This window comes from Syngnathus acus, chromosome 5, assembly GCF_901709675.1.
Source record: "Syngnathus acus chromosome 5, fSynAcu1.2, whole genome shotgun sequence".
Taxonomy (NCBI): Eukaryota; Metazoa; Chordata; class Actinopteri; order Syngnathiformes; family Syngnathidae; genus Syngnathus; species Syngnathus acus.
This window is the reverse complement of record NC_051091.1, coordinates 3,877,595-3,900,522: the sequence shown is the minus strand read 5'-3', so window position 1 is coordinate 3,900,522 and position 22,928 is coordinate 3,877,595. Positions and strand designations below refer to the sequence as shown.

The 22,928-nt window shown below is 42.8% G+C and overlaps 2 protein-coding genes across 11 annotated transcripts in view; both read right to left on the bottom strand.

Moving 5' to 3' along the window:
* The window catches only part of itpr1b (inositol 1,4,5-trisphosphate receptor, type 1b), a 32,448-nt gene extending 18,950 nt beyond the window's left edge, over window positions 1-13,498 (bottom strand). For 5 of the 8 annotated variants that reach the window (XM_037251735.1, XM_037251739.1, XM_037251738.1 and 2 more), the window contains exons 1-39: window positions 13,296-13,498; window positions 12,589-12,702; window positions 11,535-11,605; window positions 11,102-11,217; window positions 10,914-11,000; window positions 10,641-10,799; window positions 10,077-10,175; window positions 9,879-9,962; window positions 9,656-9,802; window positions 9,446-9,541; window positions 9,306-9,350; window positions 9,199-9,228; window positions 8,787-8,941; window positions 8,475-8,574; window positions 8,231-8,391; window positions 8,013-8,154; window positions 7,776-7,934; window positions 7,523-7,695; window positions 7,338-7,457; window positions 7,058-7,249; window positions 6,680-6,931; window positions 6,460-6,601; window positions 6,229-6,382; window positions 5,967-6,160; window positions 5,746-5,884; window positions 5,347-5,401; window positions 5,093-5,258; window positions 4,857-5,024; window positions 4,720-4,791; window positions 4,506-4,643; window positions 4,288-4,413; window positions 3,999-4,199; window positions 3,647-3,898; window positions 3,452-3,577; window positions 3,217-3,345; window positions 2,190-2,310; window positions 1,756-1,940; window positions 936-1,084; window positions 357-468 (exon numbers count right to left, since the gene is read on the bottom strand). In XM_037251735.1, the coding sequence (XP_037107630.1) occupies window positions 357-468; window positions 936-1,084; window positions 1,756-1,940; window positions 2,190-2,310; window positions 3,217-3,345; window positions 3,452-3,577; window positions 3,647-3,898; window positions 3,999-4,199; window positions 4,288-4,413; window positions 4,506-4,643; window positions 4,720-4,791; window positions 4,857-5,024; window positions 5,093-5,258; window positions 5,347-5,401; window positions 5,746-5,884; window positions 5,967-6,160; window positions 6,229-6,382; window positions 6,460-6,601; window positions 6,680-6,931; window positions 7,058-7,249; window positions 7,338-7,457; window positions 7,523-7,695; window positions 7,776-7,934; window positions 8,013-8,154; window positions 8,231-8,391; window positions 8,475-8,574; window positions 8,787-8,941; window positions 9,199-9,228; window positions 9,306-9,350; window positions 9,446-9,541; window positions 9,656-9,802; window positions 9,879-9,962; window positions 10,077-10,175; window positions 10,641-10,799; window positions 10,914-11,000; window positions 11,102-11,217; window positions 11,535-11,605; window positions 12,589-12,680 (5,109 nt within the window). In that variant the 5' untranslated portion in view covers window positions 12,681-12,702; window positions 13,296-13,498. Of the gene's footprint in view, window positions 1-104; window positions 141-356; window positions 469-935; window positions 1,085-1,755; window positions 1,941-2,189; window positions 2,311-3,216; window positions 3,346-3,451; window positions 3,578-3,646; window positions 3,899-3,998; window positions 4,200-4,287; window positions 4,414-4,505; window positions 4,644-4,719; window positions 4,792-4,856; window positions 5,025-5,092; window positions 5,259-5,346; window positions 5,402-5,745; window positions 5,885-5,966; window positions 6,161-6,228; window positions 6,383-6,459; window positions 6,602-6,679; window positions 6,932-7,057; window positions 7,250-7,337; window positions 7,458-7,522; window positions 7,696-7,775; window positions 7,935-8,012; window positions 8,155-8,230; window positions 8,392-8,474; window positions 8,575-8,786; window positions 8,942-9,198; window positions 9,229-9,305; window positions 9,351-9,445; window positions 9,542-9,655; window positions 9,803-9,878; window positions 9,963-10,076; window positions 10,176-10,640; window positions 10,800-10,913; window positions 11,001-11,101; window positions 11,218-11,534; window positions 11,606-12,588; window positions 12,703-13,295 lie in introns of all 8 variants that reach the window. The other 3 variants (XM_037251734.1, XM_037251736.1, XM_037251737.1) reach the window with 1 other exon arrangement.
* Window positions 13,499-16,557: 3,059 nt separating this feature from the next.
* setmar (SET domain and mariner transposase fusion gene) lies at window positions 16,558-22,903 on the bottom strand. Of its 3 annotated transcripts, XM_037253105.1 has the most exons (4): window positions 22,688-22,903; window positions 22,477-22,567; window positions 22,303-22,383; window positions 16,558-18,271 (listed from the first exon to the last, which is right to left on the bottom strand). In XM_037253105.1, exons 3-4 carry the CDS (start codon window positions 22,303-22,305, stop codon window positions 17,486-17,488), a joined length of 789 nt encoding a protein of 262 aa, XP_037109000.1. In that variant the 5' UTR covers window positions 22,306-22,383; window positions 22,477-22,567; window positions 22,688-22,903; the 3' UTR covers window positions 16,558-17,485. The 3 variants fall into 3 exon arrangements, with proteins under 3 accessions (XP_037109000.1, XP_037108999.1, XP_037108998.1); XM_037253104.1 differs by lacking the exons at window positions 22,303-22,383; window positions 22,477-22,567; window positions 22,688-22,903 and adding an exon at window positions 18,469-18,601 and having other exon boundaries at window positions 16,558-17,402; window positions 17,440-18,271; XM_037253103.1 differs by lacking the exons at window positions 22,303-22,383; window positions 22,477-22,567; window positions 22,688-22,903 and adding an exon at window positions 18,469-18,601.
* Window positions 22,904-22,928: the final 25 nt, after the last annotated feature.

Genomic DNA, 22,928 nt, shown 5'->3' with positions numbered 1-22,928 from the left:
ATGGACAAAGTTGCGGTCAAAGCTCACAAATAGACGCTAGTAAGCATGTTTCTACTATTAGTGGGAATGGGTATGCGTTATTAGTTCAAATAAAAACAATCAACCTCAGCCACATCCATTTCATCATCAAAGGCAATCAGCTGGAAGAAAAAAAACAAAAGTATAAGGGCCAGAATTAGTACGGCACGATTAGTGTGTTAAGCGCAGTCAACTGCACACACGAATAAAACATGCAATGTTAGTACATGCTGTTAAGAGTTTGCAACTTGATTGATCATTCAAAGGTAGAAGCTGATCTTCTGGGTGTTAACTGTGTGTATGTGTGTGCTCATTTGGTGAAACCTTGAGGGTGGTACCTTCTCTCCGTAGCCACGGTCCTTTGTCATCATCTCCCTGAGAGTCTGCAGTACTTTGATACACAGACGCTCCTCGTTCTCCTCCAGCAACTGCTTGGTGTGTTTAATGAGTCTGGTATGCAGTACACGGAGGAAAAATAGCTTGTTACATGTCATCTTTGGTCACTAAACTGATCACGGAGGTTATTGATTGAATTTATGAAGCTAGATTTGATAGACTTGGTCAAGGTGAAAATTGGCAAGACGCATTTATATATACTGCTAAATGACCCAAATCCAGCTTCCTTTCCCGAAATAATCAAAGGGCATGAGTTGTTCAGAATTTAAAATTGTCACTTGAAGGGTCTCTCTGTAAAGCCAAGTGTTCGGCTAATCCAACATCGACCCCACGTGCCCCCGCCACTTTGTCTCTAATCCAGTCTGAGCTCGTATCAAGCGCGACACCGCAGCCAAGTGTGCCTATCATGTGAGAGCTGGTTCAAAGCATATTGCTTGACACGCACTCAGGACCTGCAAGGCCTGCATTCAAAAAGAAGAGAAGCACCATCTTGAATAGAAAGAAACACCATGGTTTCATACTTGGATATGAATCCTCCACTTTCACATTTCTTGCGAGCTTCCGTGTTCTCAGGGAAGAGCAACTCGGGACGATGCAGGACATCCACAAGCACCGAGAGCTCGGCTTGGACCAGCGGCCGGAGACGGTCCTCCAGAGCGGAAACAATGTCCTGCACATCGATATAACCAGAACCAGAAAAGTGGTGTGATCATTCTGGCACATTGTTGATCTGAATTAGTTCAACTAATGCACTCATTTGTGACCGCGCTTGGTTAATAACTCAAGACTAGTCTTATTATTTTTCCTCGTAAGAGCCTTGCAAGCCATTTAGTTGGCTGCTCAGAGCAAGCGCTGACGCCTAAAAGTGAGTCAAGATCATTTAAATCAACCATTTGAGTAAAAGTGGCTTATCAAGTGGGGTCCACACATTTTTTTTAACCAATTTCCCCCCAAAAAAAAGAATAAATTACCTCAGCCGTTATCTACATACTAGGTTTTTCTTAGCAGAGTTCAAGTAAGATAAATAGGTGCTTCTTCTACTGTTAAGTGCTAATGTTGGTCTCTCTCGAGGGCTAGCCACGTGGCCAGCTGTGACAGGAAACAGGGATGAACTCGCTTGGACCATGGGATGTCCACTTCTATGTGCACGTTAAGCAAGGTTGAGAAATCACTGCACACTTTGGCCCAACTGCTTGAGCTGATTTTCAGAAAGGACGTCAGAGACTCCCAGCGTAAACACAGTCGCGCATTACAAGAATGTGACTGCTCGGATTTTGCAAATGATTTCCCCAGAATGTGATGTCCGCAGTATTTGTTGCTGACAAGGCGAAATATGCCCACCTGAAGCCTTTCGATGATGTTCCTATAGTCTTTGGAGGTTGGAATTCCAGAATCTCGCCTAGATGTGCTTTTAGCTGACAGTTTCCAGTTGAGGAGGCTCTTCTGGACAACATTATTGGACTTGACGAATAAATTATTCACTTGACTGTCCAGATCCACTGGGATGGCGATGGCTCTGCTCTTAGCTGGGTTGAAAATGAAGTAAACTTGCTAAATTGGTGCATTACCGTAATTTCCGGACTATAAGTCGCGTTTTTTTTCATAGTTTGGGTGGGGGGGCGACTTATACTCAGGAGCGACTTATATACATATATATGGTTTTTTTCACTTTTTTGGGCATTTTATGGCTGGTGCGACTTATACTCCGGTGCGACTTATAGTCCGAAAATTACATTAAAGTACATCAAACCAATAATATGCTGTAGATATCTTACCAACATCTGAGAGGACTTTAATGCAAGCCTCCACTGCAGCTTTCTGCACAGGGTTAAGCCAGTTACAGTGGAACACTCGGAAAACCCCCTGCAGCAGTTGTACGAACACGGGCTGTCGAGTCTAGGGAAAACAAAAAAAAAACGCCGTATTATAAATTTGGGTTTAACGTGAACTGTAAAAGAAGAAGAGCAACATGACTAGTCTATTGGAGTGGATTCCCTGGCTCCAGAGATTTAGTACGCCAGCTGTTTGGGGCAGTTTGCACATGACAGCAGCTGGTTGCTACATGCCGGAAGACAAATCTATCGGTCGCTCTCAGCCCTAGCGGACAATAAATACCTCGGTTATCTTTCCCAGAATGGCAGCCTGCAAAAGAGGGTGGTGATATCATCGATAAATCTTGAAACAAATGGGGTTGTGTTAAAGTAAAAAAATAAATAAAAATCTACTGAATGTGATGGAGAGATTTCGCTGGGGAATTCAACTGCAGGTGACAACAAATCATAAGGTTACCAACTATTTGACCCGTCAAGCACTACAACTTCAGAGTGACCATTTCAAGTCATTGCATCATCTCCAGCCAGTTCCAGCAAAACCTTGCGCAAGACACCCGCGCATTTGGGAACAGTAAAGTCAATATGCTGACGAGGCCACGGCAAAACCGCAGAGTGGAGATGGACTCGCTACATCTTCCACCACAATTCCTCAAATCACATGCACAAAACGTTGGGATAGGTTGGAAAACTACTGACAGGGAGGATTATTATTACTTACATACAGATTGCGAGCCATCTAAGCACAGAGAGGAATTCCATATTTTATGTTGGCATCAAAATCATGATCTTAATCAAATGGGCTCTGTAACTTTATAAATAATCAAGTACTGTTGCAAAAAGTTATTTGTTGAACAAGAAAGTTTACGATTGTGACTAACATTCTTGCTATAATGGTCAATAATGAATTTATTTCACTTTGTTCCAACTCAAATTGGAGTTTTAGCTCCGGTTTGTTTGCGTTGAATTTTACCTGCAGGCTTGTGCTCTGATCAGAAAAAGGAGAGCTGAAGAAACACGTGACGATGCTCATGACTGTCTCGGTTACGTAACACTCCAGCATGGTGTCTGCGTGCTTCCTGTCACTGGTGTTGTTGCACACCTAGATATAAACAAACACGTGTGGTGGGTACACAGCCACTGTATCATACCTCTCGTTTATGGGTGACAGTGGGGCCTCTTTTTTCCCCAACTGCAGCTGCGCTTACCCGGCAAATGTCCACCAGGAAGTTTTCAAACAGCTTCCACATGTGGTTGGATGTATAAATCTCCTTCATTTCTACTTCGGTGTCGACATAGCAGTGGTTCAGGAAGTTGATGTAGGCGATCTTGACCTACATGTGAAAAGCTTGTTTTTATTTGAGAAGTGGGGGGGGAGCAGGTGGGGGGGTGTTTTATCTGACCTCAGGAATACAATCTTCATGCGTGACGACCCGCACGATGTCATCCAGGGGTAGCAGGGAGTTGCATTTGATCTCGGTGTAGACGTTTTTGCCCTCCGTGCAGACAGCGAGCAGCTCCACCAGGTGAATGTGGTACATCAACTGGCTGTTCTCGTCCATACGGTCCCGCTCCGAGCGCATCATTTGAATTAATGTTTGAAAAGATGCGCGGTCGTTGTAGAAGACCAACACGTCCTCTCCTGAGTTTACAAGCTGAAGGTGTGAGAGTCACAACGAACGGTTGAAACCACCACGACGGGAACATTTGAAGACTTCGATAGTTTGCGGCAAACAAAAAGAGGAAAACTCAAACCTCAGCCATGACCACGTCTTGGCACTTTTTGATGAACTTGTTCTCAGCCTTCACAATAGTTTGAAGGAACTTGAGGTACTGGACGTGTCGACCGTGAGTCTCGGCGCAGTGGACAAAGTGTTGAACCACGCGCTCGTTGATCTCGCTGCAGAGTTGGAAGTTATTCATGAAAATGTGCTGCATGGTGATGGCCTCGAGAATCTGAAAGAGTAAAAATAGCACTCGGGGGACAATTTCCAATTAGGCCTCCAGCCACTAATGGCTGGAATCAGATATTGGTGTGTCTCACCCCCGGGTTAAGAAAAAGGCTGATATGCTTGTGAAGAAGAGCTTGGTTTTGCTGGTTGCCTGCACAGAAATTCTGCAGAAACTCGTGAGCCAGTTTCATGATTTCCTGCATGCGAACATCCTCGCCCTGTTGTAAAAAAAAGAAAAAAAGAAAAACACAATCTCCTTTTTGTTTCTGTTGACATGCATTTTAGTGTAAGCTCACAAGTGCAACGGGACCTTTTCGTAGGGGATCTGTAAAAGCTCCAGCACCACACTGTGTGCTCCCATGTTTCTCAACAACCTCTGCTGCTGTTTCTTAGTCTTCTTCCCTGAGCTGCCCTCCTGGACGCAAAGCATACTGAGACGCAGCAGAATCTGGACGCACGTAGAGAAAAACATTCAATGGCAAAGAAGACATTAAAAAAAAAACGAACATGATAATTGATGATACCTCTTTGACAACCCTGTAGTTGTAGTTGCTGGTGCTTTCTGTGCTGTTTTTGTCAGAACTTAGACAGTCCCCCTATGAAACAATCAATTATTAATCAATTCTATGTCATGTTAAATTGTAATAACTAAGTGCGTTACTTTCTTCTTGCTGTCTGACTCTGAGGGTCCATCTCCATCCATCCCATCTTCTCCTTGTCGTTTGTAAACCCACAGCTCGGATTTCTCCACAATGGAACGCAATTGGTCGAGGTCCGATTTGATCTGTTTGTAGTTGTCCACATCCTGCCTGGTCACGAGGAGTTGGACCTGCAGTTTAATCGTTGAAACATCAGTGTCACCCTGAACACCAAGGCAAAAAGAAAATGGCGTCGCACCTGTTTGAAAGCCATGAGAACTTCCTGTCTCTGGCTGAAGTGTCGGAAGAGCAGGTGAAGCGCTCCGGACACGAGAGGAGGGTAGTCATGCATGGTAAGGTGCAGAAGCACTCTTAGGAAGGTGCGCCCGCCGTGGTCGTCCAGGTCGAGTGGAGTGTTCTCTTCACTAAATGGCCCCAAAAAAAAAAAAAAAGTTCATGATCTCCACACAATTTCAGGCTATTGCTGGTGTAGCAAGATGATTTGACAATTACCTTCCTCCAAATATTCCTTCCGCCTGCTCCTCAATATTTTCAAAGTCAAGATTTCCTGAAGAATTCACACAACAATTCTTTTGTCTTCATCTAACAATGTTTGAGAATGCAGTCGCACTGGGGCCAAATGAGTGCACAGTCACGCTGTGCCACAATTATGCGTGCCAATCACAATCATAGTTTGAAGGTTACAACTCCGCAACATGCCTCAGCATCTCTTAGCTGTATGGCTTCATTCTTGAACTATTTTCTTTTTGAAACAGATACCGGCAGGAGAAACTGTCCCACTGAGTCTACACGGTGCCCAAGCCCACATCAGTTTGGTAGCCCACTGCGCGTGCATTCGTCACCCAGTACTGGATTTTTGAGCGAGCCTCGTGCGAGCGCGGCCTCACATACCCGGCATCTGACTGCTGACGTTATTAGTTCCGTTCTGGCTGGCAGCATTTTCTGATTGCTGGTTGTTTTCATCAAACTCTCGTTTGAAAATACAGAGTAGGCAGGAGATCCTGTAGTCTAGCCGCACGTTTAGGATGAACTGAAGTCAGAGAAAGGTCAGAGGAGGTCACGAAGAGTGTTGGTTGCGAGTTCGAACAGGAAGCAGGCTTCCGATGGCACACCTGTAGAATTTCAATGATTTTCAGCTTGGTGTCCATGACCATGATGTCTTCTCTCTCCGGTTCCGCTTGGGCTTTAACGACATCGCCCTCTGGCTGATGAGTGGGTGTGGTGTGCAGCAAACCGCCTCCTCGCAGCACGACCTGGGTCATGAGTTCCCCGACTCCATGAATGGACTTCATCACATTACTGCCAGCTACAGAAACACAAACCTCAACCGTGACGCAAATAGTTTGCGTTGAGTGTCAGGAACGAGATACCGACCTGTGTTTTGCTCTTCCTTCTCAATCTTGTTGATGGGGTACACGGTGCTCACGTGGACACAGTCTAAAATATTCAGCAGTATCTTTGTCAGCCTTAACAGGTCACTGAAGTTGTAGAAACCAAAGTAGATGAGGTTCCTTGCTAGATTCACTACCTGTTGAAAAACAAATTGACATCGGTGGCCAGGACTGCAACATTTTTGCTTCATGTTTATTATTCAAGAAGAAATACCTCAAAGGTCAGCTTGTTTTTCTCCTTGTCAGAGAAGGGAACATTTTGTGACACCACCTCTCTCAAGTAGTTTTCAACAAAATCCATAGTGAGGCAAAACCGCTCCTTGATCTCATCTCTGCTGGTTCCATCGTTGTCATAGCTGGGAAGACAAACGGAAGGAAGAAAGAAATCGGCAGCAGCGCTTGAAGCCACATGAAATGGAATTAAATTCACTCACTCGTCAATTGTAATTTGCGAGGGGATCTCGGACCAGAGACGGGCGTATTTGACAGGCGTGACCTGCTCCTGGGGATCTCGGTCCACATGCATGTGCAGCATGAGGCGACAGAAGGAAGCCCGCAAGTCATAAGGCAGATCCTCATCGGACATACAGCGAAGGATCAAATCCACGTCGAGCTGCCCTGAGATCTTATTGATGGCCAAGTACTGACGGTCCAGACACATCCGGGCAAAAAGGTTGAGTTGGCACCTGTCCACAAATCAGGTGGATGACGTTTGCCAGACGGCTCCAGTGTGTGTTTTTTTTTTTTTTAAATGACTCACAATCTTTTCACAAAGCAAACAAAGCAATGTGTAGGTTGACACATTATCGTACCTGTAATAACTGACCACCTCATGGTCCTCCTTCTGACCCTCCTTTGCATCCTGGGCCAACTCTCGCACGCTCTTACTTCGTATATCCTTGAAATTGTCTTTCCAGAAGAGCCACACCTCCTCTTCATCTTCAGCCTCGATTGGATTTGGACCATTTGTCACGACTTCAACCTCAAACCTCGATAAAACTAACCTAATAAACAAGACTTTAGTCAATATTTGTATTATCGCATTTGGTTTAAAAATAAAATCGGCAGGTGAACGGAAATGACAGGGCTAACTTAGTTTCGATGAGGATGTCGGCGTTGTTCAGATCGAGCACTGCATTGCAGATGAGCTCCTGCGTCACAGGGATGGATTTGTTCATGGACACGCAGAGGTCCGACAGGTAGTCCAAAAACCTGAAACGTCACAAAATAATAATAATAATAATAATAAAAATAATAATAATAATAATATTTTCTACCTCGGTTCTCGATTCTTCCTCACAAGAGTGACAAACGTGTCAATCTCTGCCGCGGTGATATGTTTCTCGAGCAACTTTCGATTGTTGTGGAGCAGAGCGGTTATTGTGTCTTCCGCAAGCACGTCATAGCCAATTTGTTTCTGCATGAAGCGAAACTGCTTGGCTATATATTCCTGTGGAAAGAAGACAATATAGGTCGAGGACCACAGAATGAACGACGTTGGGTCAGAGTGAGGCAGTCGTGTTTAGCCACCTGGTTCTTTCTGTAGTCCTGCTGAGAGTGGCGTAGCACTCGGTAGCAAAGCCTGCAAATGTGTCGGAAAGGCGCGTGCCGTTGATCGCCCAGCTCTTCTAGCCGAAGCATAGGACCATCACCGCTGTCTGTGAAAGGGGCTTGAAGAAGCTTGAAGATCTATAAAAAAAAAAAACAGAGACGACTTTAGACTTTTGAAAACATTTGGAATTCTTGATCCTGAGGATTAAAACAAACCTGCTTGAGGATATTCTGCTCTCTCATGAGTTTCTGCCTTTCTCTGTTAGGTTTGTTTACCATGATCTCCAAAACATCCTGTCCGCTGTTTGGGATGTCCACCACAAAGAAGACGAGATCTTCCAGAAGCTTGGTCACAAACCTTGAAAGTGTATATGTGGTTATATATTGAAACATAAAGAGCAGAGAAGTGTAGTTAGAAAACTAAACATGTTTACCTTCTTTCATTCTGCGTGATGGTCCCCTTTTCCAGTTTGCCTGCAATTGAGGCCAAGACTTTACTTGCATCGTTGGCAAAGTCTAAATCCCGCACCTCTGCTGGCGGCACAGGCACAATAGCAAAAGCCTCCTTGTCTTCTTTCACTCCTGAAGTTCCAATCTGAAAACATTGAAGTTGTTTCACATATACATCTTTTTTTTTTTTTGCCAGCTGATAAATGACAAGCTGTTTATGGAACTCACTCTCAACATGACGGGCTTTTCCTCCTCTTTGTCAATGGGGAGGTTGGTGCTGTGGACCCACGTATTGGTACACAAGTGTTTTAGCCGCACATAGGAACTCCTACAAAGGACGACAATTGAGGAATGAAGGATGAGAAATGTTGAATTCAAAACCATATGTGATTGATTGATTTAAAAAAATGCCCATTCTCACAAAAAAAATCCTATTTGGACTTTGGGGAATGTTCTAAGGCCGCAAGTGAATATTTTGCATATGAAGGTGGATTTATAACGTGGCAGATGTTTTTTTTTTCGAGTGTATTTAATTTGTACCTGGGCACCATGGAGTCTCCGCCTCTCAAAGTGGTGGGGTCTAACTCAAAGATGGACGAGATTTCCATGCCATCTGGGACCGGGACAAGGGTATACATGATTTTCTCTTGAGGGGCCCGTAGACGGCCACGTAAGGCTTCATTATCTGCATCCAGCTGGATAAAGAAAAGTGTACAACTTAACAAGAGATGCCAGCCACTATTGTGAATTCAACTTGTGAACAAAATATTATAATCCTGAGGAATACACACGTAAACTGGTGATTCTAGTAAAAGTCTGCCCACTAGTGGAGGTTTCATGTCACATGAATCAGAAGTCAATCGATTCTGTCATAAGCTATCATCACAGATGTGCACCCGATATTAAATAATCATTGATGCAAAGTATTTGTGTGTGTGTGTGTGTGTGCTACCTGGAAATTAAAGGGTGTGAAGTCCACCACCTAGAGCAGAAAGCAAAGACACCACGTGGTTGAACACATGTAAGACCAATCGGCACTCAGTCGTCAAATCAACTTACTGCCGATCGTTGCTCAACGCTCTCTTCCTCCAAGTCGGGGTTTACCTAGCCAACAAACCACATAGCAATTCATTATGACTACTGTTGGGGTTTACGAAGCATTTTGTGACAGGACAGTAAGAGACACACACGTCACCCACCTCTGCAGCCAAATAGCAACCAGTTGCCAAATGTTTAAACCTGAACAGGCTGTTCCAGTATCCCGCACCTCCCCGACACGGGTCATGGTGGACCACCTGCCAAGATCAAAATATAATCACAAGACTTTTCCATTGCTTTGCTATCCAAAACCAAAGTCAACAACAATACGTTTCTTTCTTCAGGATTAGCTTGCAAAAAAAGATACTAACTTCGACTTCCCAGAGTGCCTTGCTGCTGGTGGCCGATGTGGCAGACTGGCGGCCTGTTGTTCTCAGGAACACGTATTGCTTTTTTAGGTGGTCGTCACACGTGAGGAACTTTTCTTGCTCTGCGTGGAACAAGCGAACAACATCTCCCTGCCGTTGCAAATGTATTTTAGAGGGGGTGAGCGCTGCCATATATTTGACAAAAAGTAAACAGCAATGTACCAACCCCTTTCAGGATGGTTTCCTTGTTGTCACTCCATTTCATGAATAAAACAACTTTCCAACTTGTGTTGCAATTCACAGAATTAACCTAGATGAAAGAGAAGACGGAAACATACACATTAAATGCCGACAATCAAAATGTATTAGCACGCGAGTATAATCATGGCCGTATATGGAATAGACATTGTAAATAACATGGTACCTCATTGCATCCCGGGTTATCGACGAGCTGGTGACTGCTGGCGTGTAGAGGCTGTCCAGCGTTCACGGGGTTAAGGACAACTTTATCTCCAATCACCACCTTCGGGAGTGCAGTAGAGAAATTGTGTACAAAATTAGACCATACTTCTGCAATATTATATCAAATTCTGCAGTTTGTTGCAGTATCAATAGTCAAAGAGAAGGCCACTGCTTTTTGCTAAGGTGTACTGGAAAGGTTTTTTTTTCCATTCAGTCAAATCTTTGGCTGCTCCAAAAATATTTTCGTGCAACATCCATGGTAAAATACATGGTAAAATAGTTTCACAGACCTGGGTATGTAAAATGAACACTAGAGGGAGCTGTTGAGACTTTTTGCAGCAGCGACTATGTTTATTTCTATCTTTTTGAATATTTTATGACCTAACGAGCCTCAAAATAATGATACACCAACGCACATTTAGAGATCGACTTAATATCTATTTGTAGTATCTCTTGGCTGCAAGTGACACGAGAAAGATGTAATCAGCCATTAATTAAGTGAGTCCCAGACCCCCAGTCTACTCACACTGTCTCCCAGGGAGCGCAATTTGTAGAAAGGCTGAATATAGAACCAGGATCCCTCATTTCCCGCCGAGTCCAGTGTCACCCTCATGGCATTCTTTTCCAGCAGTGCAGGTAGACGCTTGTTCACTGTCAGGTACTTATTGCTTTTCAAATGCAGCAGCTTTGGAGTAAAAAAAAACGTTCTCTGGTTACAAATGACTGTAAATACCATCAACGGCACAAAGCAGACGGTGAAAACACGACTTTGGGCATTATCTCAGGTTGTCGAGCGTACCTGAATGACATTTCCATACTGTATGACTGATCCGAGCAACTTGCGATTCTCAGACTCATTCTGCTTCTTTTCCAAGTCAGCCGCGTGCTGCATCAAAGTGAACGATTCATCATGCATTTTGTACAAGAAGAGAAACAATTCTTCAACTACTTGTGGCAATGAGAGAAGATGGTGAGGAGGGGCCTTACGTGTAGTTTGGTGAGGAGAACAGTGTCGGTGGTGCTGTTGCCTCCAGGTTTTGCTGCTTTCCAGAATTGTTTCTGTGCTGAGTATCTGTTCATTGGACACAATTTGAAAAGGCAATCTGGGGACAGAGGGCATAACATGACAAAATTGCATTAGTATAAGTTCTTTGTGTGCATGAAATAAATAACAAAATAAACATTTTGTGTTCATGATTGTTTTACTTGCATAATATGGATTTATTCATAGTCAAATCAAACGGCACCTAATGAGTGCCCTCAGTTTACCGAGTAAATCTGAGCAAAAGGACTTTATAAATACCCTGGGAGGCTGAACAATCGTTTTTTTTGCCCATGTTCCACTCAGAATGAAGCAAAAAAATAATAATTCTAAACTTCAGACTTAAAGAAAGTGTTTGATGGGCCTGCAAAACCTTACCTCTGAATTTCTTGGGTGGGTTGTTGAGGTCGCCTGTGTCAGGTTGAACCACACAGCGGTCATCCACAAGCCTATGAAAACAAAATGAATCAATTGAACACACTATAGAAATATAAAAAAAAAACACTAACTGTAATTTCAAAAGCCAATTGTACAGACTACATCTCCAGCAGTCGAATTTTCTGTGCTACCGTCAACTAATCAATTACCGTGCTTCCCTCAAGTTTTGCTGATAAAAGAATGGCCTCCTTTAGAGTGCCTTCTATTAATAAATGCAGTCTGAGTGAATAAGAGGTTCAAGTACAGAAGCTTGAGGGAACAAATGTCAAATGTTTACTTGCAAGTGTTTTAACTGCATTCGTCGTTGACTGCTCCTTCTCATTTTGAAGAGCTCATAAAGGTTAGTCTCTGAATTATAATATGACAGAGACTGATGGGTGGCAGCAGTGGTTCATGAAGCTCCAGCTATTTCTCTCATCGCACCGCGGCATTGAAAGCAACACCTGACCTCATATAATTAACCTATTTCAGTCACATCCTCCACTCAACGGGGAAACCAAAGCATAACTGTGCCAGATGCAAACATTAACAACAACAAGAAAAAATGGCAGTCTTCTCAAAGATTGCACAGAACTGAACTATGGAAACGCATGTTTTTGAACAGCAAGAAGGAGTGAGCGGCAAACACTTGGAAGATGAAGAAAAGCGATGCCACACATGTTTTGACCTTGGGAGAGGACAAATGGCCTTGACATGAATCAACAATAAATAAGGCATCTTCAAATCCAGGAACAACAAGAATAAAATATGGTGTGCCAAACATTGCAGACCATTTTCCATTTCTGCCAAATTTGAAATCTTATAAATTGGACACAGATGTAATGATACACAGTTTGCCTTATTTTATGTTCTATAAAAGAACAATAAGTATGCATATATGTCTTGAAGGCATAAGGAGAACAATGTTGCCATGTAGAAAAGCACAGTACACTAGAGAGCAATGCTAACTTGCTAACCTTTGTTATGAGTCTTGAATGTTAACATACAGACTTACCCCAAGGTGCTGATAAATCCACTGGTGGAGCCCTCTGCATATAGGGAACAAATATCCCCTATATGGAGGAAACTGGACATCTTGTCCGACATGGCTCCTCACGCTTAACGGCACCTGAAAAGTAGCACCAAAAGTTGATCACCACAATTAAATGTTGTAGTATGGAAGAATATTTTGTCACTTGTACAGATACTGTGGGAGTGTCTCTAAGGACATGTTCATTGTTTGACTATGAATGGCACCTTTCAATGTTAATGAGTCATCTGTCTGGAAGATGAATATGGTCCTGTACAAGTCAAACTTGAGAATGGCAGGGAGAAGCAATGAAAAATAATCGGATGGTGTTTTCCCACTCAAATGAAAGCAGCCTTTTGACGACTTTGCCTAAACATGCCTCACTCCAGGCATATTAATTCGATCTATTTTGTCGTTTGTAATGCACTGATTATTAAAGCAGACATATTTACACCAATAACAGCCATCGACAGTAAACAGAAAGTGACACGGATCAAAGTCTCATATTCATGATGCACACTTCTAGATTTTCCATAGTAACACGATGTACTTTATGACTATCGGTGCTCCAAGGCAATAGCTCTCAAAATACAAAATAAAAATAAACAGCTTTGCCGGAGATGAAAATTAGCGCGTGGGTTTCTTCCTGTACAAGGATGCTCAAACATTACAATGAAAAAGGACATCATTACCTGGTCCAAATTAAGTTAAGGCAGCAAAGCAGCGAAAGGAACGGACACTAATTGGGTCAGCGCAGGATCAATTCCACCGTGCTATCCTCGGTTAAGTCCCCATGGTGGTGAAAGTGCAGGTAGGGAGAGAGTGAACGGCGTTCTTCTGACAGCTGAACGAACGTTCAGTCACAATCGGCTTCCACTCCTCCACATGTCACTGGTGGCCCGCCCCTTTCCTGCTTATTTATACCAAAGCGCGGAATTATGGGAAATGTCGTTCATTAAAGCGACATTGCTACGACTGAAGTCCATTTCTGGTATCTTGATAAGAATCGAGGTGTGGTGAACAATTTCGTTCAAAATAAAATTCATCCGACGCAACAATTCCTTTTTTAGCGTCAAAAGAGCATCTGTGCCATTAATCCAAGCGACACAAATACATTTAGGAATTGTTGCCTTCTTGAACAGAATAGAATAGAATAGAATAGAATAGAATAGAATAGAATAGAACAGTAGTCTATGTTGACCACATTCAAATTCAACAGTAGGCCTAAAACGGGCCACAGAGCGGTGATCAGATCTCAGTGGAGGAAATTGTCTAATGTCAGAAACAGAAACAAAGGTCACGTTTTGTAAAGGAGGCTCAAGCTGTGCATGTCAACCAATGAAAGAGCGTGAGTGAATTCAAGGCATTTTGTCTGGGCAATCAAAAACACTCCCTGCCGTCTTCTTTTTCTTCTTCTTTTCATGTTTTTTTGTAAATACCATTTGGATTATTTTCAGCAGGCAAGTAAAGCTACTAAAATAATAGCCTCAATTTTGAGTGATCTGGTTTATTTGCAGCTGACCCTCTTTGCTGTAACTGGGGCACGCTCCTCTCTTCAGAGTCACAGCGGACGATCGACTCATAAGTAGTGAGTGGGTGAAGGTGAAAACATCTCGGACAGTTCCGAAAAACATTCTTGAAATTAATATTTTACACATATAAGTTCAAAACAAACAATGATTTCACTTCCTTGTTTTGCAAGTTAAATGCTTATCCAATCTCCTTACCTGACACATAAGAAGTGGAATAAAACTATAAAAGCACAAACTGCAAACTGTCACTGCAAACTCAAGCGTGACGATGTCTTCGGTCACGATGAGTGCATCATTCACATTCAAAAGCGTCGTCAGTTTCATGACTTTGCGATATCGGAGGTAATAAGCCATCTGTCAATACAAGTATTTCCAGGCTTGGGCCACATTTGACACTAAGTAATGTTGACTATGGATTACTGAGTCCTCAGTTGTCATGGATACCGTGTACAGAAGACTGCCCATCTCTAACTACAGATGGGAACTAAAGTGTTTCAAAAAACTGCTTCTATGTTTCATAATTGTGACTGTACAGTATATATTATTTTCCATCTGTGTTTTGATATTCAAAGAGGCAGACCGAGTCTTTAAGTAGGATGCGGAGAAGGTCGCAGGTTCGGTGAGAGGCAGCACGTCTATACTAGTTATTTTCCAACACATCTTATGTTTTTTTTCCTTCTGCACTAGAGCATCTCTCTGCATGCAAGAAACTCACACGAGACAAGGGGATACTAAAAAAAGACTCAAGCATGAGTGTGGGTGTACAGCTTTGGGAGTTTCAACCCTGTTCTGCACGCAGTACAGAATATCCTCCTATGCACGTCCGGCCTTCCCCGGGCAGCCTTGAGTGGGCACAGTGCTTGGCAGTCTTCTTGTCTGCATGTGTCTCAGGTTTGTTTTGACCAAGGTAGCAAATGAACCTTGGTTAAAAGTGCGAATCTGGCAAAATCTTGCAAAACTCACTTTGGCCTGGTAAGACTGTAAACCGTGTGACTGCTATTCTTAATCTGGGACAGTGACCCACTAAAGTCACAGGCAGCACCACTGAAAAAACCCACAACCATGTCTTATTTTATCATTCTGAACAAAAAGTAGAATGGTAATACTCATGTCAGGCATTTTTCTATAGAAGCATGAAGCAAAACAGGACTTCTTGCATTTTGAAGTCTCCATCGTCTCCTCTGGTTGTTGAGCTGAGAGCACAAAATCCAGGTTTTCTCAAGTTCACGACAGAACGTGAAGCATACGTCATTGCAGGACAGAATGAGACGGTGTGAATGAATGCAAAGTGAAAACGCTCCATGTTGCATCTCGAGAAAGTGACACAAAACAAGTCCATTATCTCCTCTCTGTCTGCCACGCTGGTGACATCCAGTAACTGTGAATTACATCACGTCTCCGCTGGTCCAGTGAGTCCCGGAGTCCCGACTTAAAAAGGTTAATCCCACCTGATCGCAGTGCTCGCACATGAACAAGTGGCTGGCAGCAGATTTATCAGAGTTGCATTTCACTCCCAAAGTAAAGCACGGCGTGTTTATGTGGACGCTGAGACTCAAAAATTGTATAGGACAGCACAGCGGCACCCTAAATGAATGTTGCAATGTCCTCACTAAAAATAAAACACAATTATGCTGGTGTATTGGCCTGCATATTCCCATCGGAAGGATTATATTATAATATTGCAACTCGGCCTCTGAGTCTTGCAGTGTAGGAAAACAATTTTTTTTAATGCTTTTAAATCATCATGATGGATTTTAGCCTTGCTGCGTACTAAAATGTGATCATGTCAATTTGACAATTGTTGCCGGCTTTAAAAGTAGCGGGCCTCTTCATTATGCGCACTGGGCCGAGGACCACTTGATCACGTCCCCTTGGTTACGGCATAATCAGGGGGGGCAAACCAAATATGCACTCAGGTAAATTAGCCGCCAGGTGTTTGATTTGCAGGAGAAAGGCTTTGCTGTCATCCAACTCTTGCGCTCCCCTGTTAGCACGACAGAAGAATAACATCAGACAAGGCAGTGGGCTAGTGCTGCTTATCTAACCTTCAGAATTTTCCCGAAGTAGATTTCATCGCTGGTAATCTGTCAGGATCAGCCACAAAGGAGGGCCTCACTTTCACTTGACATCGTTGTCGTCGTTAGACGGCGGCATGGCTTTTACTTGGATTCCACACCTGCCAATGACAATATGAAGGATCTGACTATTTCCTGCAGCCGCGTGTGCAGCTCAGTTAATATGATTAACAGGCGGTTGCTAGGTGACTGCCCCCGGAAAAGACCTATTTCTTTGAAGCCTGGCTGCTGTCAACAGACAAGATTTGCCAACAGTCTTTGTGCACACAAGACACAACCAGCACTGACCAATCGCCACCTGTACACACGTTCCGTCTCCATGGAGATTCGAGGGACTCACGCAAAAATGAGTCATACAACTGAAGTTGTTCTTATAAGCTTCATAGATTCCACGAAGAACAGCGGAATATACATGCATACATACACAAGGAGACCAAAGTATTTGACGGAGCTGACCACACAGAAAGTCCACCAAAACCAGGTTTGCGAGTCGTTGCAAGAAGAAAAGACAAATTTGACACAACACCATTGAATATGCTTAATAGATGGAAAATATCAAGTTGAAATCAGCCTGGCTGCTTGTCCACTCCTACATTTGCACGTCTCCCAGGCGCGGTGTGGCTGGAGCAGTGATCCCATTTCTGCATGAAAGACATTCTAATTAACCCAGATGTTGATATTAATAAGATGAAAGCGAGCTGGAAAATGGGCCACATTGAGTGGAGGGCCTGATTTCAGAAGTAGTCATACTAAAGTGGGCCACTCCTCCTCCTCCTTTGACTGGGGAATAAAACTTGTTTCTAAATCAAAATACCCCCCAGGTCTGTTTTAATTGGTCCCACCTCTCTTGAGGTCCAAGAGCGATGAGAAGCTGCGAAAACCTAAAAAAAAAAGAGATGGTTGAGGATGACACGATGCATATGGCGACATTTGTTACCGCTCGAGGTTTTGCTTTATGGAATGACCAATTATTTCCTGGCTGAGACATGAAATGACACCTATTCAGCAAGTGCCAGTGTCAGCCTGCTCTTGACAAATGCGTGCAGGGTTGGAGGGGAAACAAGATATTTTGTGCTGGGACATGATGACTTTATTCTGCACAGAGCAGGCATTCGCTGATGCCTGAAAAAGCAAGAAGGGACATGTCAAGGAGTTCCCTCCACATTCCCAGACCAAACAGCAAATAATCATGCTAGAAGAGTCTGGAGATCTTAGTGGCTCAACCACACAGGCTACTAACAATGCAACTTCATGTGAGGAAACATTCAATTTAGGTTAGTTTAAAACGGCTAAATCCAGAGGCAGGAACTTTGCACAGTTGTTGGCACCACAGTGACAAGCTTTCCTCTGGAGCGTCCTGCTGGCCTGAACGGCAGTGCCAGTTTGTTGCACCGGTCCAGGTGTTTGGTTTCCATAGCCTCCTGAGTAGTCGAACGTTAGCTCCTCTTCAACCTCAATATCCCGGCCAGCAAACAGTGCCAAACTGGGCACCGAAGAGTGTGCACGGACCGGCACCATGAACAAGTTGGGTAAACAGGAGTGGTTTAAAAAGCGACCAATGTTTCCCACAATGGCCGGGTCTACAAACGTCTCCGTGATGGAGCCTGAGCCCGCATGCTCCCTTACAGCAATGATGTAATTATTATCCTCAAATGTCTGCGCAAGTTGCCTTCTTCGTGCTTCCTCAAAGCCGATGACCTCCCCTGCATACTCGCATACAAACGTCCCACGCGGGATCCTCTGAAGTGTCCGCACAGCCCAGCCCCTGCTGCTAGTGGAGAACACCTGTAAACGTAGTCTCAGCCCTCGCTGCACTACTCTGTTCAAACAGGTGTCACTGCAGGAGCAAAGGGCATTACACTCAAACACCGGGATGGCGCGAGCAGCACCCGATAAATTGATGCTCAACAAGGAGCCATGGCTGGTGTAGGCTTGCCCGTGGGTCTGCAGGCAGCAGCAGCTCTCACGGATGCATGAGTGTGAAAGACAGGAGCATCCAGTAAGTGTGACTTCACTGGGGTCAACAGGGCATCCTGGTCCTTGAACGTTGACGGGAGAGTACTAAAAAATAAAAGAAACTTTTAAAATTCTGTTGTTATGAGGAATAACAAAGAATTGAAGTCATTTAATACACATAGTGGTTAATGACATGCTCTGATTTATGTCCAGGTTCGTTTTACGTCCCCCGCCGTAGAAACAAAACCCCGTTGAAAACGAAATGGCAATTAAATTCAAGTTAAACCTGATTACAACATTACCTGGAAGACAGGAAAAGTATGCACCGTTGAATCCGGTTTGAATGAAATTATAATATCCTCAAGACCGTTGCTCAAGTCAACATCAGAATCATTCATTGCTCTGGTGGGTACTTTGTTTACAAGTTTACTCATTTCCGGCAACATGTGACAAAGAAGCTATTTCCGGTTCTTTCATAGCAAACGAGCGTCTCCTAGCGGCTTACTGGAAACATTACATTATTTTAAGTTTTGCTCTGAAACAATGGAAATTTGTCGCGTGTTGTTGTTAAAATTAATAAATACAGTAATTACAGCATTACGGCCATTTACGTCACTACTCCGAGTATCTCATCCGATTTATTTTTTCACATTAATGTTTTGTAGTAATAACTTTAATCCAGCAGAGGGCAGGCTTGTGTAGAGAACTGCTAGATAAACATTATAATACAACCGAACACAGTCAATTTATTGTGACTTCACTTGGAAGAAAACCTTTCAAATGACCTTAAATTGTCCTGCTAGGACGACATACTTTTGCTGATGTATTGCTGCAACCCAGAGGAATATTTTAGACCACACAAAGAGCCTTTCAAAGTGTTTCTAATGTAAATTGCAATTAACCTATTCAGACCCGAGTTGACTTTATGTGAGGAATAAAGTATGATGCTGTAAATTAGGGCAACGTTTCTACTTCGAGAGGGACTGCAGCACTTTGAATTGTTGGAATAGACTTCTATCTTGCTTCTTAAAAGTAGCAACAACTTCAAGCCTGTGTGACAGCAATGTGATTCGACACATCCACACTGTGAGTGTGCTGCAGGCTAAAGGAAAACTTTTTAATTGGGCCCTGAGAGAAAACACCAGAACAATCTGTCCAACAATTGCTCTTGGTTTGAATAGAAAACTGAATTGTGTCCTGTATGGAATGTTCCCCCCAATGCTTGCATCAGTTTCCCTGGGTACAAGTGTGAAGTTTAGGCTACACTTTCAAAGTCAAAGGGGCTGAGCTGAACTGAAAAGGGATTCATTGGGTTATTAATAATACCTCCTTGAGTCTGTGGCAAAACAATGCGAGCGAGAACAGGAACACTGCATTTTGAAAGATGTTCTCAAATATAATTTTTTTAGACCTTTACATCTATCACTTGTAGTCCAATGAGAAAAATACATTATATCGAGTATCTGTTTGTCAACGATTGTTCATTTAAAAATGATTTGACAGCATGGAAAGCGTTATCTCTCTGTTAACAAAGTCTCAAAATAAAGTGGCCTCATTATCACAGGTTTTGAAAGCGGATACACATTCCAGCACTTTTTTCAGTTTAGGTGTGCAAGTCACAAGGCACAGCCATTTTCCCCTTGGGCCAGCATCAAGGCGTGACACAACATATCACACTGGTCCCATTCTCAGCCATTGAGTCCAAGGTCACACACCCAGCGTGAGTGTCAAGGTCTCATGCATATGGATGACAGACACTCCATCTACCAAAAGGCTCAATGCAGATTCACACGCTTCATTTTTTTTAAGGGGCATACCCCAAATGATATGACATCACTTTCGCTTATTGGTGCAGGGTTGACAATTTCATCTATATATAACGCTGTATACTTTAGCCGTATACTGCAATTCAACTGAGCCGATGAGGCCGAAAGAATAAAGTAAATGGTCGGAAATGATATTTCACTTCGAGCCAGTGAGGAAGCAATATTTGAACACAAGTCATTTAAATGGATACCACTCAATATGCAGATGCTGCTACTTGTTAGATGGACTCGACTGCCCCATAAGGTCTGCTTTTAAGCTCCATCTGCCTGAATTGCTTGTTGAAGGAGGGGGGAGGGAGATGTAAACAATCCTCTTTTGCCTGTGTCACCCTAATGTGTTTAAAAGCTCTTTATTATACTTGTGACTGAGGACCAGCAGGTCTAATCGGCCCTTTTGTAAAGCATTTACTGCTTAAAAGCTAAAGGCTTGGACTAATATGAAATGGCGGACTATGGTAGCCAGCTTTGCGATATGACTTTGTGATGGATTAGATCAAGCATCGAATGTATTGCATCGTGCCGCAGAATAGATTTCCATGCACAAACGAATCGGGTTACTGATATATATCACCAGGTTTTGCAATTCTCTGTGAAGCTCCACTTTATTAGACTTGATTTAAAGATGAATAAAAATACACACTTGGAATTTCCAAGTCTATTCATATTTATATGTGAAGAGAAAAAAAAATGTTTGTTTGGCATATGAACACACACATTTGCTGAGTCATCATGTCACAGTTTTGACTCATTTGATGTTTTCCTATTATCCATATTTCAAGTTATATATTGCTAAATAGTTTTGAATGTATTTCTTGGGGGTAGGTGACCCCCATTTGTTTTTATTTTAATTTACGCGACTGACCTTTTATTAACAAGACCTTTTTGTTTGAAATCAACACATACAAAAATGTTGTGAAAAGCTTTGGTTATTTCTTTGAATGGATGCCGCACAGTATTATGCTAATGCATGTGTGTTGTTTATTTACGTTTAAGTGTATACATTTCAATCATACACACCACACTGATCTGATCGTTCAGATTATATGGATTAGGGACATTTTAGCATGACATTTAGCCACAAAAGAAGGGATTTAGCCTCAGTAAAATGTGACTAACATATTTAAGCTTCAACAGACCTTTTTATTATCCAAGCGTGTAATTGTGTGTTTATCTGTGAATGAAATCTATTTATATACAATGACATGCAACTGAATGCAAATGTGAACTGCACATTGGAAATCGATGTTACAAACAGGCAAAAATGTAAAAAATAAAATAAAATGATGGCTAACGTCCGATGAATCAGCCAAATACTTTTGCATGCATCTTCCCTAAAGCCGCTAAAGTGAATCGCTGACTTCTGTTTGCAACTCAGAAATGGAGAGTGTCCCATAGAGAGCATGCATTTGGTTACTAGGCAGATGTTATTAATATTTCAAGACTGTGTTCTTGCGCATGTTCTGGTGTAAATTCACTTCTCTAGTGGTGCGAATGGCGGACCCCCTCTGGGGCCCTGTGATGTCATCTCTGGAGGCAGATGGTCGCGCTGTTATGCTTGCGCTCAGTCGACAGACTACAGAGAAACCCTCTTATTGAATGTTTTCTTATTCATAGTCCAAATAGCACACCCACTTTTCAAAAACACAGGACTAAAAAACAGCAAGGAATCTAATCAAGTTGTGTATCTGCCTAAAAATGAAGCCATACCTTGAAAAGGTGTCAGAATAAAAAAAAAAAAAAAAAATCTATCATGCTTATTTTAGTTTACCCATGCACCTATGATGTCATACTTGGTGTAAGGCCGAGCCCGGACAACCACACAGTTTACTCGATAAAAAAAGACAAGAGAAGCAATCAATCGCAACACTTGATAGCCTCAATACGGAGCGGCTGTTAATTTAAGCAAGGCGTTATCAGCACCTTCAGCTGCTCAAACTTACAAAGGGCCTAAATATAAAACCAGTGATTCTCTTTTTCACTGAGCTACACACTGGCCCAGATACATCAAACTGGTGGATGCTTGGGGCTTTAAAGTTGATCAAACGACACCCAAAAATGTTTTTTTTTTGTGTGCCTTGTATTAGCTGCAGACATGTCTCACCACAGATCAACATTTCCTACAGAATGTTCAATAAGACGAAACACATTAATTCAGATATTGCTTTTGGATTTTGAAGTGTACCGACTGCGGGAGCATCACAAAAAGGTTAAACGAGTTTATGTAGAGGTGACATTGACATGTCATGAGAACCAAAAAGAATGAGCAACCTCACACATTCTCTGATTCACATAATCAAGTAAGCGACTTACCATTGTTCCCCAAGAAAGCCTGTGGCTACGCTCTGGGTCTTCGCATCCTCAAAAATGGTTCACCATTACTGTAGTTGCATCCTGTGGAAATGATAGCTATTAAAAGATTATGCAGAGTACACATCCAGAAAAACAAAACGTGTTAAGAATTTGATTTGTCAAACTGTGCGGTACCTATAACTTCATCAAATTACACTCGATAGAAGAAACATCCCAAAAACAAAATGCATTGAGACTATCCCTGTCATAACCTATAGTATGAAAACTTTTAATTGTATTATGCATGAGTATATACGGTTTTCTGAATTGTAGAACTATATGCCTTGTAATTGACACGAGTAGCCCAGCAGTCAACTGAGACAGTCCCCAGCAGCTCACCTGCGACAATAATATGGCTAAGCGTTATAGAAAATTCAGGGATGGAAGATGAGGCAGGCTGTCCATGTTGTTCATAAATAATATATCAGTACAGTGTAGTCCATAAAGGCTGTATTATATTTGAAGGTGTATCATTTGATTCTATGCTCTGGCCATCATGTTTACAATAAGAGCATTGGCCAGCAGTCTGACCCCCATCCCAGCCAACCCCGCCCTGGCCCAGACGCCCTCTGCCTCCTTTGTTCTTC